Consider the following 14,015-nt stretch of genomic DNA (forward strand, 5'->3'; position numbering starts at 1 on the left):
TTATATTAATAAGCATACAATATTCTCTCCTAGAAATATTCATATTTAAAAAAAAAAATGTAAATGACATTGTAATATATATATGTACTTGTTTTAATAATATACGTCAAGTTATGGACGGAGATATATGTATCAATCTTATTGATGATTTTTTCAATTCTCTTATTAAAGTGAATCTATGTATACGTTTTTTTGGGGGAAAAATTTGTGGAATGGATGCATTTGCATACCTCTAATCATAAAAACAAATATACATACGCTTACTCACCCATTCTTTTCTAATTTTTATATATTGTGATGAATATAAAGGGGATTAGGACAAAATCTCTTTCACTTCCTTAAATGTAACAAGCAAACAAATAGTACTAACACTGACAAGCATGCCGCATTTGGGTACCTCTAGCAACCAAATTAACTAACCTTAACCACTCAAACAGCTTCATGCCCACCTGTTCAATTTCTCTCACCACCAAAGCTACTATGCCTCGCTCCTCCTTACCCACTGTACGCGCCTCAACGCGCCACCCTCCTACGCCCCGCCCTATCTTCAATTTCACACCAACCCCAATGTCTACCTCTTCACTTGTATGCTCAAGTACTACTCCCAAATGGGTGCCCATGATGAGGTTTTGTCCCTCTTTCAAAGCATGTTGTCTCACAATATAAAGCCTGATGCTTTTGTGTACCCAGTTGTGATCAAATCGTTTGGTGATAAGGGTTTTCTGTTCCATGCCCTTGTTTTGAAACTGGGTTATGGTGAGGATCGATATATACGCAATGTGATTATGGATTGTTATGGGAAGTATGGGCCAATTGAGCTGTGCAGAAAAGTGTTTGATGAAATGACTGAGAGAAGTGTTGCGGATTGGAATTCGATGATTTCTGGGTATTGGAAGTGGGGTTTGGAGGGTGAAGTGTGTAGGTTGTTTAGTATGATGAGTGAGAGGAATGTTGTGACTTGGACGGCTATGGTTTCGGGGTATGTTAAGATGAAGGATTTGGTCAGTGCAAGGAGGTATTTTGATGAAATGCTGGAGAAAAACGTGGTTTCTTGGAATGCAATGCTTTCAGGGTATGCTCAAAATGGGTTTACAGAAGAGGCGTTGAGGTTGTTTGGTGATATGGTCACTGCTGGGGTTAAGCCGGATGAAACTACATGGGTTACAGTCATTTCATCATGCTCATCTCGCGGTGATCCTTACCTTGCAGATTCACTGGTGAAAATGCTTGACCAGAGGCAGATCCGTTTGAATTGTTTTTTGAAGACTGCATTGCTTGATATGTATGCAAAGTGTGGGAGTCTTGAGACTGCACAAAGAATCTTTGATGATTTGGGGATATATAGGAATGTTGTTACTTGGAATGCCATGATTTCTGCGTACATGAGGGTAGGTGATTTGAGTTCAGCTAGAGAGCTCTTCGATAAGATGCTGCAAAGGAATGTGGTATCATGGAACTCAATGATTGCTGGATATGCTCAAAATGGGCAGTCCGCTATGGCAATTAACCTTTTTAAAGAAATGACTAAGACTAAAGAAGCAAAACCAGATGAAGTCACTATGGTGAGTGTTATCTCGGCTTGTGGGCATCTTGGGGCTTTAGAATTGGGTAATTGGGCAGTTAATTTTCTCACCAAGAACCATATCAACCTGAGCGTTTCAGGATATAATTCTTTGATTTTCATGTACTCAAAATGTGGAAGCATAAAGGACTCTGAGAGAATTTTTCAAGAAATGAGTACAAGAGATGTGGTTTCCTACAATACTTTGATAGCGGGGTTCGCAGCTCATGGCCATGGAAAGGAAGCCATTGAACAAATGTCAAAGATGATAGAAGAAGGTATTGAGCTGGACCGTGTGACATATATTGGTGTTTTGACAGCCTGTAGTCATGCAGGATTATTAGATGAAGGATGGAAGGTTTTTAACTCAATCAAAAATCCAACTGTGGATCACTATGCATGCATGGTTGATTTGCTAGGTCGAGTAGGCCAACTAGATGAAGCTAAAAGATTGATTGATAGCATGCCAATGAAGCCACATGCAGGAGTTTATGGCTCACTTCTGAATGCTAGTCGAATTCACAAAAGAGTTGAACTTGGGGAGCTTGCTGCAAATAAGTTATTTGACCTTGAACCAAATAATTCAGGAAATTATATTTTGCTTTCCAATATATATGCTCTGGCAGGGAGGTGGGAAGATGTCGATAGAATTAGAGAATCAATGAGAAAAGTGGGAGTGAAGAAGACAACTGCATGGAGTTTGGTGGAATATAAAGGTAAAATGCACAAGTTCATAGTTGGCGACAGATCACATGAAAGATCAGAAGATATCTATAGGCTATTGGCAGAATTGGGTAGCAAGATGAGAAAGCTTGGGTATGAAGCTGACAAGAGCTGTGTGCTAAGAGATGTTGAAGACGAAGAGAAGGAAGAGATGGTTGGAACACATAGTGAGAAACTGGCCATTTGTTTTGCCCTTCTTGTCAGTGAACTAGGGGCAGTGATTAGGGTGGTGAAGAACCTTAGGGTGTGTTGGGATTGCCACACTTCTATAAAGATGATTTCTAAGTTGGAGGGCAGGGAGATCATTGTGAGAGATAACAATAGATTTCACTGTTTCAGTGATGGGTTTTGCTCTTGCAAGGACTATTGGTAATGGAAGAAAAAAAATTCGCCTTAATCTTGCAATGGATGGCCTGTGTTCTGTGATCAACTGACCATTATAAAACCATTTGCTTAGTTATGGAATGCTGCTGAGACAGTGGATGCAGAAGATCATTAGATGGTCAAGAAAATGGCCACTCTGGCATGAGACTTCAAGTGAGAAAGTGCTCACAGGCTGCTTGTGAAGTAGAACTATAATTTGCCCATGCACTGAACCATCTCTTCTTCATTCTTGTCATCCAACCTGGACCATTGAATGCATAGCATCATCTTCCAAGTCCATATTGTGTGTCATCAGGCTAGCTGATTGCAAATGGCCAGATGATGGAGGAGACTGGCACTTCTAAAATTCTATCCACTTTGAAGACCACCAGAGAATAAATCAAAAATTGGTAATGGTTGATAAGGTTAGGCAAACATTCTTTAACAGTGAAGCATAGATGCTATTAGCTTCACTTAGCCGCCATTTTGCCATGTTCTATTTTGTTGTCATAGATAAATAATAGACCATAACCAGCATGCCTCCATATCATTGAACAAATATACATACGCTTATTTCACCCAGTACTTTTCTAATTTTTATATATTGTGATGAATATAAAGGGGATTAGGACAAAATCTCTTTCACTTCCTTAAAATGTGAACTAAGCAAACAAAATAGTACTAACACTGACTAAGCATGCCACATTTGGGTACTCTAGCAACCAAATTAACTAACCTTAACCAACTCAAACAGCTTCATGCCCACCTTGTTCAAATTTCTCTCCACCACCAAAGCTACTATGCCTCGCTCCTCCTTACCCACTGTACGCGCCTCAACGCGCCACCCTCCTACGCCCGCCCTATCTTCAATTTCACACCAAACCCCAATGTCTACCTCTTCACTTGTATGCTCAAGTACTACTCCCAAATGGGTGCCCATGATGAGGTTTTGTCCCTCTTTCAAAGCATGTTGTCTCACAATATAAAGCCTGATGCTTTTGTGTACCCAGTTGTGATCAAATCGTTTGGTGATAAGGGTTTTCTGTTCCATGCCCTTGTTTTGAAACTGGGTTATGGTGAGGATCGATATATACGCAATGTGATTATGGATTGTTATGGGAAGTATGGGCCAATTGAGCTGTGCAGAAAAGTGTTTGATGAAATGACTGAGAGAAGTGTTGCGGATTGGAATTCGATGATTTCTGGGTATTGGAAGTGGGGTTTGGAGGGTGAAGTGTGTAGGTTGTTTAGTATGATGAGTGAGAGGAATGTTGTGACTTGGACGGCTATGGTTTCGGGGTATGTTAAGATGAAGGATTTGGTCAGTGCAAGGAGGTATTTTGATGAAATGCTGGAGAAAAACGTGGTTTCTTGGAATGCAATGCTTTCAGGGTATGCTCAAAATGGGTTTACAGAAGAGGCGTTGAGGTTGTTTGGTGATATGGTCACTGCTGGGGTTAAGCCGGATGAAACTACATGGGTTACAGTCATTTCATCATGCTCATCTCGCGGTGATCCTTACCTTGCAGATTCACTGGTGAAAATGCTTGACCAGAGGCAGATCCGTTTGAATTGTTTTTTGAAGACTGCATTGCTTGATATGTATGCAAAGTGTGGGAGTCTTGAGACTGCACAAAGAATCTTTGATGATTTGGGGATATATAGGAATGTCTTTACTTGGAATGCCATGATTTCTGCGTACATGAGGGTAGGTGATTTGAGTTCAGCTAGACAGCTCTTCGATAAGATGCTGCAAAGGAATGTGGTATCATGGAACTCAATGATTGCTGGATATGCTCAGAACGGGCAGTCCGCTATGGCAATTAACCTTTTTAAAGAAATGACTAAGACTAAAGAAGCAAAACCAGATGAAGTCACCATGGTGAGTGTTATCTCGGCTTGTGGGCATCTTGGGGCTTTAGAATTGGGTAATTGGGCAGTTAATTTTCTCACCAAGAACCATATCAACCTGAGCGTTTCAGGATATAATTCTTTGATTTTCATGTACTCAAAATGTGGAAGCATAAAGGACTCTGAGAGAATTTTTCAAGAAATGAGTACAAGAGATGTGGTTTCCTACAATACTTTGATAGCGGGGTTCGCAGCTCATGGCCATGGAAAGGAAGCCATTGAACAAATGTCAAAGATGATAGAAGAAGGTATTGAGCTGGACCGTGTGACATATATTGGTGTTTTGACAGCCTGTAGTCATGCAGGATTATTAGATGAAGGATGGAAGGTTTTTAACTCAATCAAAAATCCAACTGTGGATCACTATGCATGCATGGTTGATTTGCTAGGTCGAGTAGGCCAACTAGATGAAGCTAAAAGATTGATTGATAGCATGCCAATGAAGCCACATGCAGGAGTTTATGGCTCACTTCTGAATGCTAGTCGAATTCACAAAAGAGTTGAACTTGGGGAGCTTGCTGCAAATAAGTTATTTGACCTTGAACCAAATAATTCAGGAAATTATATTTTGCTTTCCAATATATATGCTCTGGCAGGGAGGTGGGAAGATGTCGATAGAATTAGAGAATCAATGAGAAAAGTGGGAGTGAAGAAGACAACTGCATGGAGTTTGGTGGAATATAAAGGTAAAATGCACAAGTTCATAGTTGGCGACAGATCACATGAAAGATCAGAAGATATCTATAGGCTATTGGCAGAATTGGGTAGCAAGATGAGAAAGCTTGGGTATGAAGCTGACAAGAGCTGTGTGCTAAGAGATGTTGAAGACGAAGAGAAGGAAGAGATGGTTGGAACACATAGTGAGAAACTGGCCATTTGTTTTGCCCTTCTTGTCAGTGAACTAGGGGCAGTGATTAGGGTGGTGAAGAACCTTAGGGTGTGTTGGGATTGCCACACTTCTATAAAGATGATTTCTAAGTTGGAGGGCAGGGAGATCATTGTGAGAGATAACAATAGATTTCACTGTTTCAGTGATGGGTTTTGCTCTTGCAAGGACTATTGGTAATGGAAGAAAAAAAATTCGCCTTAATCTTGCAATGGATGGCCTGTGTTCTGTGATCAACTGACCATTATAAAACCATTTGCTTAGTTATGGAATGCTGCTGAGACAGTGGATGCAGAAGATCATTAGATGGTCAAGAAAATGGCCACTCTGGCATGAGACTTCAAGTGAGAAAGTGCTCACAGGCTGCTTGTGAAGTAGAACTATAATTTGCCCATGCCCTGAACCATCTCTTCTTCATTCTTGTCATCCAACCTGGACCATTGAATGCATAGCATCATCTTCCAAGTCCATATTGTGTATCATCAGGCTAGCTGATTGCAAATGGCCAGATGATGGAGGAGACTGGCACTTCTAAAATTCTATCCACTTTGAAGATCACCAGAGAATAAATCAAAAATTGGTAATGGTTGATAAGGTTAGGCAAACATTCTTTAACAGTGAAGCATAGATGCTATTAGCTTCACTTAGCCGCCATTTGCCATGTTCTATTTTGTTGTCATAGATAAATAATAGACCATAACCATTTTTTAACTTCATTATTGAGGCTATGTTTTTGAGTACTTTGCTAAAGGTTTGGTAATGGTATTGTCTCTATTTATGCAAGTTACATGTGTGATTAGGAGAAGTACTTTTATAAGGTGACATTTTGAGTGAAGAACATACTATATAGCCCTTTAAATCTCTGGTTGAAGTGTTTCTGTACCTTTTGTATTGCCTCACACTTTTGTTTTAGGGTATCTTAAAATTATCACTATTACTTATGAAATAAATTGTTTATACTTCATTTGTCAGCTTATTATATTCATATGGTTGATATTTAACTTGGCATCATCCTTTTAAGTGTATGGTGAAAGGCTGCTTGAGAAGTACTATGGCAATGGATGGGGAAAGGAGGTGATCAAAGAATACCACCATCATTCTCCAAGGAACATTCATTTTCCCAAAACCAGATGGAGTATTATGACTTCAATTATGGTTGACTTTGATAGCTGCTGCAACACCAAATGAACTTCCATAATCATTCCCTCCTGAGATTTAGTTAACAAGTAGACTGCCAAATAAGTAAACACAACTCTTTCAAAATGATGTCAATGATGCAGATATTCAGCAATATGCATTTAAATCAAACCGGAAAACTGCATCAACATTTATATTTATAAATGCCAGCAACTATTTGAAAACACAATTCCACAGAAATTAAACAGAACAGGAACCAGAAGGTTAAAAATTCATTAACTAGAAACAGGTAATCTGTTTTACTTTCAAACTGTAATGAAAAAAAAGTTCTAATCCTCGTCCACTAAGTTTAATTAGTGTTGCACTCCCACCTTCAGATCTAACTTTAAACTCTAGCCCTCTTGCTACTGCAACTGGGGCACTTGTACTGCTTAATATGCTCGGCCTTTGCAGGTGTAATCTTTACACATTTACCATGGAACCATTTCTCGCACACATCACAGCAAATCCAGAATTCATCAGTGCCATAGTTATCCCCGCATGCCCCACAAGTGGCACCCTGCTCATCATCTTCTTCCTCTTCCTCCCCACTATCATCTTCGTCCTTCGGTGGTGGAGACATCTTCACTGTCNTATGTTTTTGAGTACTTTGCTAAAGGTTTGGTAATGGTATTGTCTCTATTTATGCAAGTTACATGTGTGATTAGGAGAAGTACTTTTATAAGGTGACATTTTGAGTGAAGAACATACTATATAGCCCTTTAAATCTCTGGTTGAAGTGTTTCTGTACCTTTTGTATTGCCTCACACTTTTGTTTTAGGGTATCTTAAAATTATCACTATTACTTATGAAATAAATTGTTTATACTTCATTTGTCAGCTTATTATATTCATATGGTTGATATTTAACTTGGCATCATCCTTTTAAGTGTATGGTGAAAGGCTGCTTGAGAAGTACTATGGCAATGGATGGGGAAAGGAGGTGATCAAAGAATACCACCATCATTCTCCAAGGAACATTCATTTTCCCAAAACCAGATGGAGTATTATGACTTCAATTATGGTTGACTTTGATAGCTGCTGCAACACCAAATGAACTTCCATAATCATTCCCTCCTGAGATTTAGTTAACAAGTAGACTGCCAAATAAGTAAACACAACTCTTTCAAAATGATGTCAATGATGCAGATATTCAGCAATATGCATTTAAATCAAACCGGAAAACTGCATCAACATTTATATTTATAAATGCCAGCAACTATTTGAAAACACAATTCCACAGAAATTAAACAGAACAGGAACCAGAAGGTTAAAAATTCATTAACTAGAAACAGGTAATCTGTTTTACTTTCAAACTGTAATGAAAAAAAAGTTCTAATCCTCGTCCACTAAGTTTAATTAGTGTTGCACTCCCACCTTCAGATCTAACTTTAAACTCTAGCCCTCTTGCTACTGCAACTGGGGCACTTGTACTGCTTAATATGCTCGGCCTTTGCAGGTGTAATCTTTACACATTTACCATGGAACCATTTCTCGCACACATCACAGCAAATCCAGAATTCATCAGTGCCATAGTTATCCCCGCATGCCCCACAAGTGGCACCCTGCTCATCATCTTCTTCCTCTTCCTCCCCACTATCATCTTCGTCCTTCGGTGGTGGAGACATCTTCACTGCCTTGTTCTGGTGCTCAGGTTGACGAGACTGCTGAAATGAATCATCCAAAGTGTGAATGAAAAGAATTTGATGCAGATATAAAATAAAAGCAACTGTCTAGTTTAAAAGCTCACCACCTTCCCGCTCGATTTGCTTTTGCCACTATTGTGAGTAGCAGCAGATTGGTCTTTTGGTTGCTTAACATTTCCTGTCACAACTTCAAAGATGGTTGGGAGTTCATTTATCATCTGGAAGAGTTTCTTCCTGTAAAATCCAGTTCCAATCAAAGTTAAAACCAAAGTCTTAATAGGGTTTTGTGCTCTCAACCTGCTGGTTAAACACAGGTCACCACAGGCTTCCTATATGATCCATAACTTGAACAATATTCCCACAATATAACATTCACTTTGTCCTATTATTGCCATCTGTTTAACAAATCTAAGTCAAATGGTAAATTTTAAGTCATTAAAAGTTCGACAGAAACACATCAGAGAACAGATATTGAAATAAGCTAAGGACTGTGACCAGTAAACTTCCTTTTACTGGGGACAGCTCAAATGCATGTTGTCAAACATTATTTCTCATTCAGCAGATGATGTAACCTGTTATATGAAAGAGATGAGCATGAAACAATAAGAAAGAGGTTGGGCTAATAATGTAAATCAAAACCATGTCAATTGTTAATAACGACACACAACAGTCTTAAGTAAACATAAAACAAATATCAAGACAGTGATATTTGATTCATTCAATCAATGCTGTAAATTAAGATCATAAACCAATTATTAGGAGAGGAAGAAATCGAGGAACAGAAGAAGAAGAGGAGGAGGAGGAGGGGGGTAGATAGTTTTGAGAGTGAGGGCAGGACAGACAGACAGGCCTCTATTAAATTGTTGAAGAAACAATTAGTACATACAATCATCAAAACCAGGGACTTTCCACATTTCATAAGACACAGTATCAATTCTTACATCAGTAGTATATGTATAAAGAACTTCTGACTTCACCACCTTAAACTTTTACCAAGTCTTACTCTGATTCAGACACATCTCAACCTTAAAAATAACTTATTATCTAATTACACTTTTAGTTATCTTGTCACAAGAAAAAATGATGACAGGTCCCAACACAGGAATGTGCTTCCATGTAGACATAAAATGAACAAAGGTCTTGATGATAACAAAAGGAAAACAAGGAAGGATATCGTGAATTATTTGATCATGATAGTACACAAATGAACATTCAAACACTCACAAATAAACAAATTGGTCTTGTGAACTATATAACAAAATATAGAATATTCATTACGGAGAAGTATAGGACTAAAATGAAACAAATAATAGAAAAACAGAAATTCTCTAAACAAAATACTAACAGGAATTGAATCAGAAAAAATAAACGGAATATGATAAATAAAATAAAAAAAAAAAAAAATTAGCCATTTATGTGCTTTGCATATTATTAAAGAACCAATAATATNGCTTTTGCCACTATTGTGAGTAGCAGCAGATTGGTCTTTTGGTTGCTTAACATTTCCTGTCACAACTTCAAAGATGGTTGGGAGTTCATTTATCATCTGGAAGAGTTTCTTCCTGTAAAATCCAGTTCCAATCAAAGTTAAAACCAAACTCTTAATAGGGTTTTGTGCTCTCAACCTGCTGGTTAAACACAGGTCACCACAGGCTTCCTATATGATCCATAACTTGAACAATATTCCCACAATATAAAATTCACTTTGTCCTATTATTGCCATCTGTTTAACAAATCTAAGTCAAATGGTAAATTTTAAGTCATTAAAAGTTCGACAGAAACACATCAGAGAACAGATATTGAAATAGGCTAAGGACTGTGACCAGTAAACTTCCTTTTACTGGGGACAGCTCAAATGCATGTTGTCAAACATTATTTCTCATTCAGCAGATGATGTAACCTGTTATATGAAAGAGATGAGCATGAAACAATAAGAAAGAGGTTGGGCTAATAATGTAAATCAAAACCATGTCAATTGTTAATAACGACACACAACAGTCTTAAGTAAACATAAAACAAATATCAAGACAGTGATATTTGATTCATTCAATCAATGCTGTAAATTAAGATCATAAACCAATTATTAGGAGAGGAAGAAATCGAGGAACAGAAGAAGAAGAGGAGGAGGAGGAGGGGGGTAGATAGTTTTGAGAGTGAGGGCAGGACAGACAGACAGGCCTCTATTAAATTGTTGAAGAAACAATTAGTACATACAATCATCAAAACCAGGGACTTTCCACATTTCATAAGACACAGTATCAATTCTTACATCAGTAGTATATGTATAAAGAACTTCTGACTTCACCACCTTAAACTTTTACCAAGTCTTACTCTGATTCAGACACATCTCAACCTTAAAAATAACTTATTATCTAATTACACTTTTAGTTATCTTGTCACAAGAAAAAATGATGACAGGTCCCAACAAAGGAATGTGCTTCCATGTAGACATAAAATGAACAAAGGTCTTGATGATAACAAAAGGAAAACAAGGAAGGATATCGTGAATTATTTGATCATGATAGTACACAAATGAACATTCAAACACTCATAAATAAACAAATTGGTCTTGTGAACTATATAACAAAATATAGAATATTCATTACGGAGAAGTATAGGACTAAAATGAAACAAATAATAGAAAAACAGAAATTCTCTAAACAAAATACTAACAGGAATTGAATCAGAAAAAATAAACGGAATATGATAAATAAAATAAAAAAAAAAAAAATTAGCCATTTATGTGCTTTGCATATTATTAAAGAACCAATAATATGATGTCAATAGACAATGAGTTACAGCAGATTATACATCAAACTTGTGAACAATAACATTTATGACAAGTACTAAAATAACATATGAGTATAATTGGAAAGAAAAAAGAAGCCATCTATAATTGGAAAGAAAAAGAAGCCATACCTTTCATTCTTACCAAATCCAAAGCGTGCACCAAAGTAGAATGCAACAGCAAGCAACCAGGAATCGCTATGCACTGCAACCAATGATAACCAGTCTTTCTCCTGCATTCCATCCCTTGCAAAGTTTATACCTAAAGCTGGCTCAGGAAGCTCGGGAGGCACTTCCTCAACAGGCAGGTTAACTTCCCATGTCTCATTAGGAAGTCCGTATAGGCACAAATTCTCCTTTTCTGTATGCACAAATTAGTATCTTCAACAACAACTCTCAGTTCTGTCTTGAATTGTTAAATTATCATTTCACATTCTTCCATGCCAACTTATTAAAAGTAAAAGAAAATCTGTATTTTAAATAATTAAGAGTACATAAGCACTGTGTAACACAAGAAAAATACTTCCAACATCAATTTTTCTGGCAACATTTAAGATATAAATGGTAAACAACAAAGATATAATGAATGGCATTTAATTATGAATATAATTTTCATGAACCCCTATTTCCCTATTTGATTGTGATAATTAACCACACCAAATTGTGAAGCTCTGCACTCCACTTAACACAAGTTGACAGAAATAGAAACTGAACATGACATATTTACCTAAACACCAGAAGAATAGAAGAAATCATAATATATTATCAGCTTGCAACTACATGAACAACTACCCAGAGACTATATGCGAAGGATACAAACTGAAAATAACAGCATACGTCCACAAACAAAACTGCATGAATCCAACATACAAAATTACTACCATTATATCTTTGCAATTTTTTGCAATCAGGCAGCCATTTGAGCCTATTTACAAATAGGGGTAATTTTGCTCATGTTCCAATTTCCCTGTTTGCCTGCAATGATGGTGTGATGCAACAACAATGTCTCATTGTTTAATAATGACTCACACTAAATTGCAAAGCTTTGCATTCCAGCTGATACACATTGACAAAATAGTGAAGTAAACATTAACCATATCATTTGGACAAATGAAGAAACGACAGGTGTGATGTAACAACAATGTCTCATTGTTTAATAACGAATCACACTAAATTGCAAAGCTTTGCATTCCAGCTGATACATATTGACAAAATAGTGAAGTAAACATTAACCATATCATTTGGACAAATGAAGAAACCACATTATATTATCATGATAACAAATAAGCCTCCAATAAATAGGAAAAGCTACAGGGTAAGAAAAATGCCTAGTAATCTACAGAAAATAACTATCCACTTCCCACAAGTACCCAACCAACATGAGTACTAAAACTTCGGAATTTTCTCCAAACCAGGTGCCAGATGGCTATGTGGGCTAACTTCTGTGAGTGCAACAAAGTGAAGTAGCTCTTTGTGTTTATATAAATGGCGTAGTTTTCTCAAGAAGAGAAATCACAATGCTGTTTGTTTGATTCCCAATAAATGTATCACAAAATGACCATGTAAGTAAGAAACAAAGGAACTCTGAGAAAACATAGAAAGCCTCAAAAGAACTGTCTTCAAAACAAGAATTCATTTCTTGCATTCAACACAAAACCATGAACTGCAAAAAAGAAAAATCCTCAAAAACACTGAAAGAAACCCACCAACCTTGAACTTAACAATTCATAACACATTAATTAGCTAATTATTTACACAAACCTAATATAATCCAAACAACAAAAGAGTCAACTCTACACAAACAAAACATCATAACAGTTATTTTTTCAGTCAACATAACACCCTAAATTACAAGAACAGGAAAAAAGATTAAATTAAAAACAAAAATAAACCCACCAGGATCGCACTGCTGGTAAAACTTCTCAACATCTGCAGGAAACAACCCACGGAATTAAAATTAAAAAAGAACCGATTTCACAAAGACAAAAACAAACCCATAAATTGAATAAACAAACAAAGATTAAACCAGTAGTTAAAGCCTTGATCAAGCCAGCTCGTCTGCCCTTGAAGTCGCCGAAGACTTCCTCTACAGTTCTGGGTATTGGGTGCGGTATTCCCTCCATAAACACTTGTATAACAAAAATGGGTTTGCAGGTATTGAAGAGAACAAGAAGAAGAAGAGTCAAATGAAAAGAATTTTAAAAGAAAGGGTCTAAAAACGCTTAATTTGGGAATTAGGGTTTTTGTTTGGGGGTTTGAATTGACAAAATTGGGTTAAAAAGACACAATTTTGAAAGGAACCCAGAAGAGAAAAGATGGGAAAGAGAAAGTAGGAGACAATTTTGGGTTGAGATTTGTTTGTGTAAAACTAAAAGGAGATAGATTGAGAGGAAGAGAAAGAATTTATAAATAAATGTGCATAGAAGGGTTTATGTAAATCATGTTTATTTGTGGTCCTGTTTGTGGGTTATAATTAATTAATTAATTGGATTTGTGGGTTTTGATTTGAGATTTTAATTTAATTACTTTTGTTAATTAATTATACACAATTTTAGCCAATCAAAACAATAGTTCCAAACTTCTTGTGAGACTATTTTTGTGCATATTACGGCTAATATATATATATATATATATATGTTTGAGTGACAATCAAGGACACTTTTTTTCTTTTTTTTTTACCTCTAAAAGTGCTTTATTTTGAAGCTCTTGAATTGCTCCCTCTTCCCACGTTAGATATCTGGTTTAATGAGATATTAATGTACTGTATTGATATTTCAAATGTTCATATAAACCCAAACTTTTCTTGATTAAGTTTAATGAGATATTAATGCATTGCATTGATATTCCAAATATTTATATCATCTTGATTACATTAGTAGCACATTATCCAAACTTTTCTTGATTAGGTTTAATGAGATATTAATGCACTGCATTAGTATTTCAAATGTTCATATCATCTAGGA

At 36.6% G+C, this 14,015-nt stretch overlaps 3 protein-coding genes across 6 annotated transcripts; 2 read left to right on the plus strand and 1 right to left on the minus strand.

The window, feature by feature from the left end:
• Nucleotides 1–572: 572 nt before the first annotated feature.
• Nucleotides 573–3,124, plus strand: LOC116112481 (pentatricopeptide repeat-containing protein At1g14470-like). The gene has a single exon (XM_031398616.1). It carries the CDS (start codon nt 588–590, stop codon nt 2,655–2,657), a length of 2,070 nt encoding a protein of 689 aa, XP_031254476.1. The 5' UTR covers nt 573–587; the 3' UTR covers nt 2,658–3,124.
• Nucleotides 3,125–3,317: 193 nt separating this feature from the next.
• LOC116112480 (pentatricopeptide repeat-containing protein At1g14470-like) lies at nt 3,318–5,832 on the plus strand. Its single transcript, XM_031398615.1, has one exon. The coding sequence runs from the start codon at nt 3,345–3,347 to the stop codon at nt 5,622–5,624; it is 2,280 nt and encodes a 759-aa protein (XP_031254475.1). The 5' UTR covers nt 3,318–3,344; the 3' UTR covers nt 5,625–5,832.
• A 1,973-nt stretch (nt 5,833–7,805) lies between these two features.
• LOC116112482 (PHD finger protein ALFIN-LIKE 7-like) lies at nt 7,806–13,486 on the minus strand. 4 transcript variants are annotated; one of them, XM_031398617.1, is made up of 5 exons: nt 13,079–13,486; nt 12,949–12,981; nt 11,185–11,413; nt 8,370–8,499; nt 7,806–8,286 (listed from the first exon to the last, which is right to left on the minus strand). In XM_031398617.1, exons 1-5 carry the CDS (start codon nt 13,173–13,175, stop codon nt 8,011–8,013), a joined length of 765 nt encoding a protein of 254 aa, XP_031254477.1. In that variant the 5' UTR covers nt 13,176–13,486; the 3' UTR covers nt 7,806–8,010. The 4 variants fall into 4 exon arrangements, with proteins under 4 accessions (XP_031254477.1, XP_031254479.1, XP_031254481.1 ...); XM_031398619.1 differs by having other exon boundaries at nt 7,806–8,283; nt 8,373–8,499; nt 13,079–13,485; XM_031398621.1 differs by having other exon boundaries at nt 8,373–8,499; nt 13,079–13,485.
• Nucleotides 13,487–14,015: the final 529 nt, after the last annotated feature.

This window comes from Pistacia vera, unplaced genomic scaffold, assembly GCF_008641045.1.
Source record: "Pistacia vera cultivar Batoury unplaced genomic scaffold, PisVer_v2 Contig662, whole genome shotgun sequence".
Lineage (NCBI taxonomy): Eukaryota > Viridiplantae > Streptophyta > Magnoliopsida > Sapindales > Anacardiaceae > Pistacia > Pistacia vera.

Bases quoted from the DNA above. Each gene is read 5' to 3' on its own strand.
- LOC116112481 (XM_031398616.1), top strand. From the start codon at position 588: ATGCTCAAGTACTACTCCCAAATGGGTGCCCATGATGAGGTTTTGTCC.
- LOC116112480 (XM_031398615.1), top strand. From the start codon at position 3,345: ATGCCACATTTGGGTACTCTAGCAACCAAATTAACTAACCTTAACCAA.
- LOC116112482 (XM_031398617.1), bottom strand. From the start codon at position 13,175: ATGGAGGGAATACCGCACCCAATACCCAGAACTGTAGAGGAAGTCTTC. The intron at 12,982-13,078 runs GTTTAATCTTTG...TGTTTCCTGCAG, and splicing joins GATCAAGGCTTTAACTACTG to ATGTTGAGAAGTTTTACCAG. The intron at 8,500-11,184 runs GTATGGCTTCTT...TGGATTTTACAG, and splicing joins GGATTTGGTAAGAATGAAAG to GAAGAAACTCTTCCAGATGA.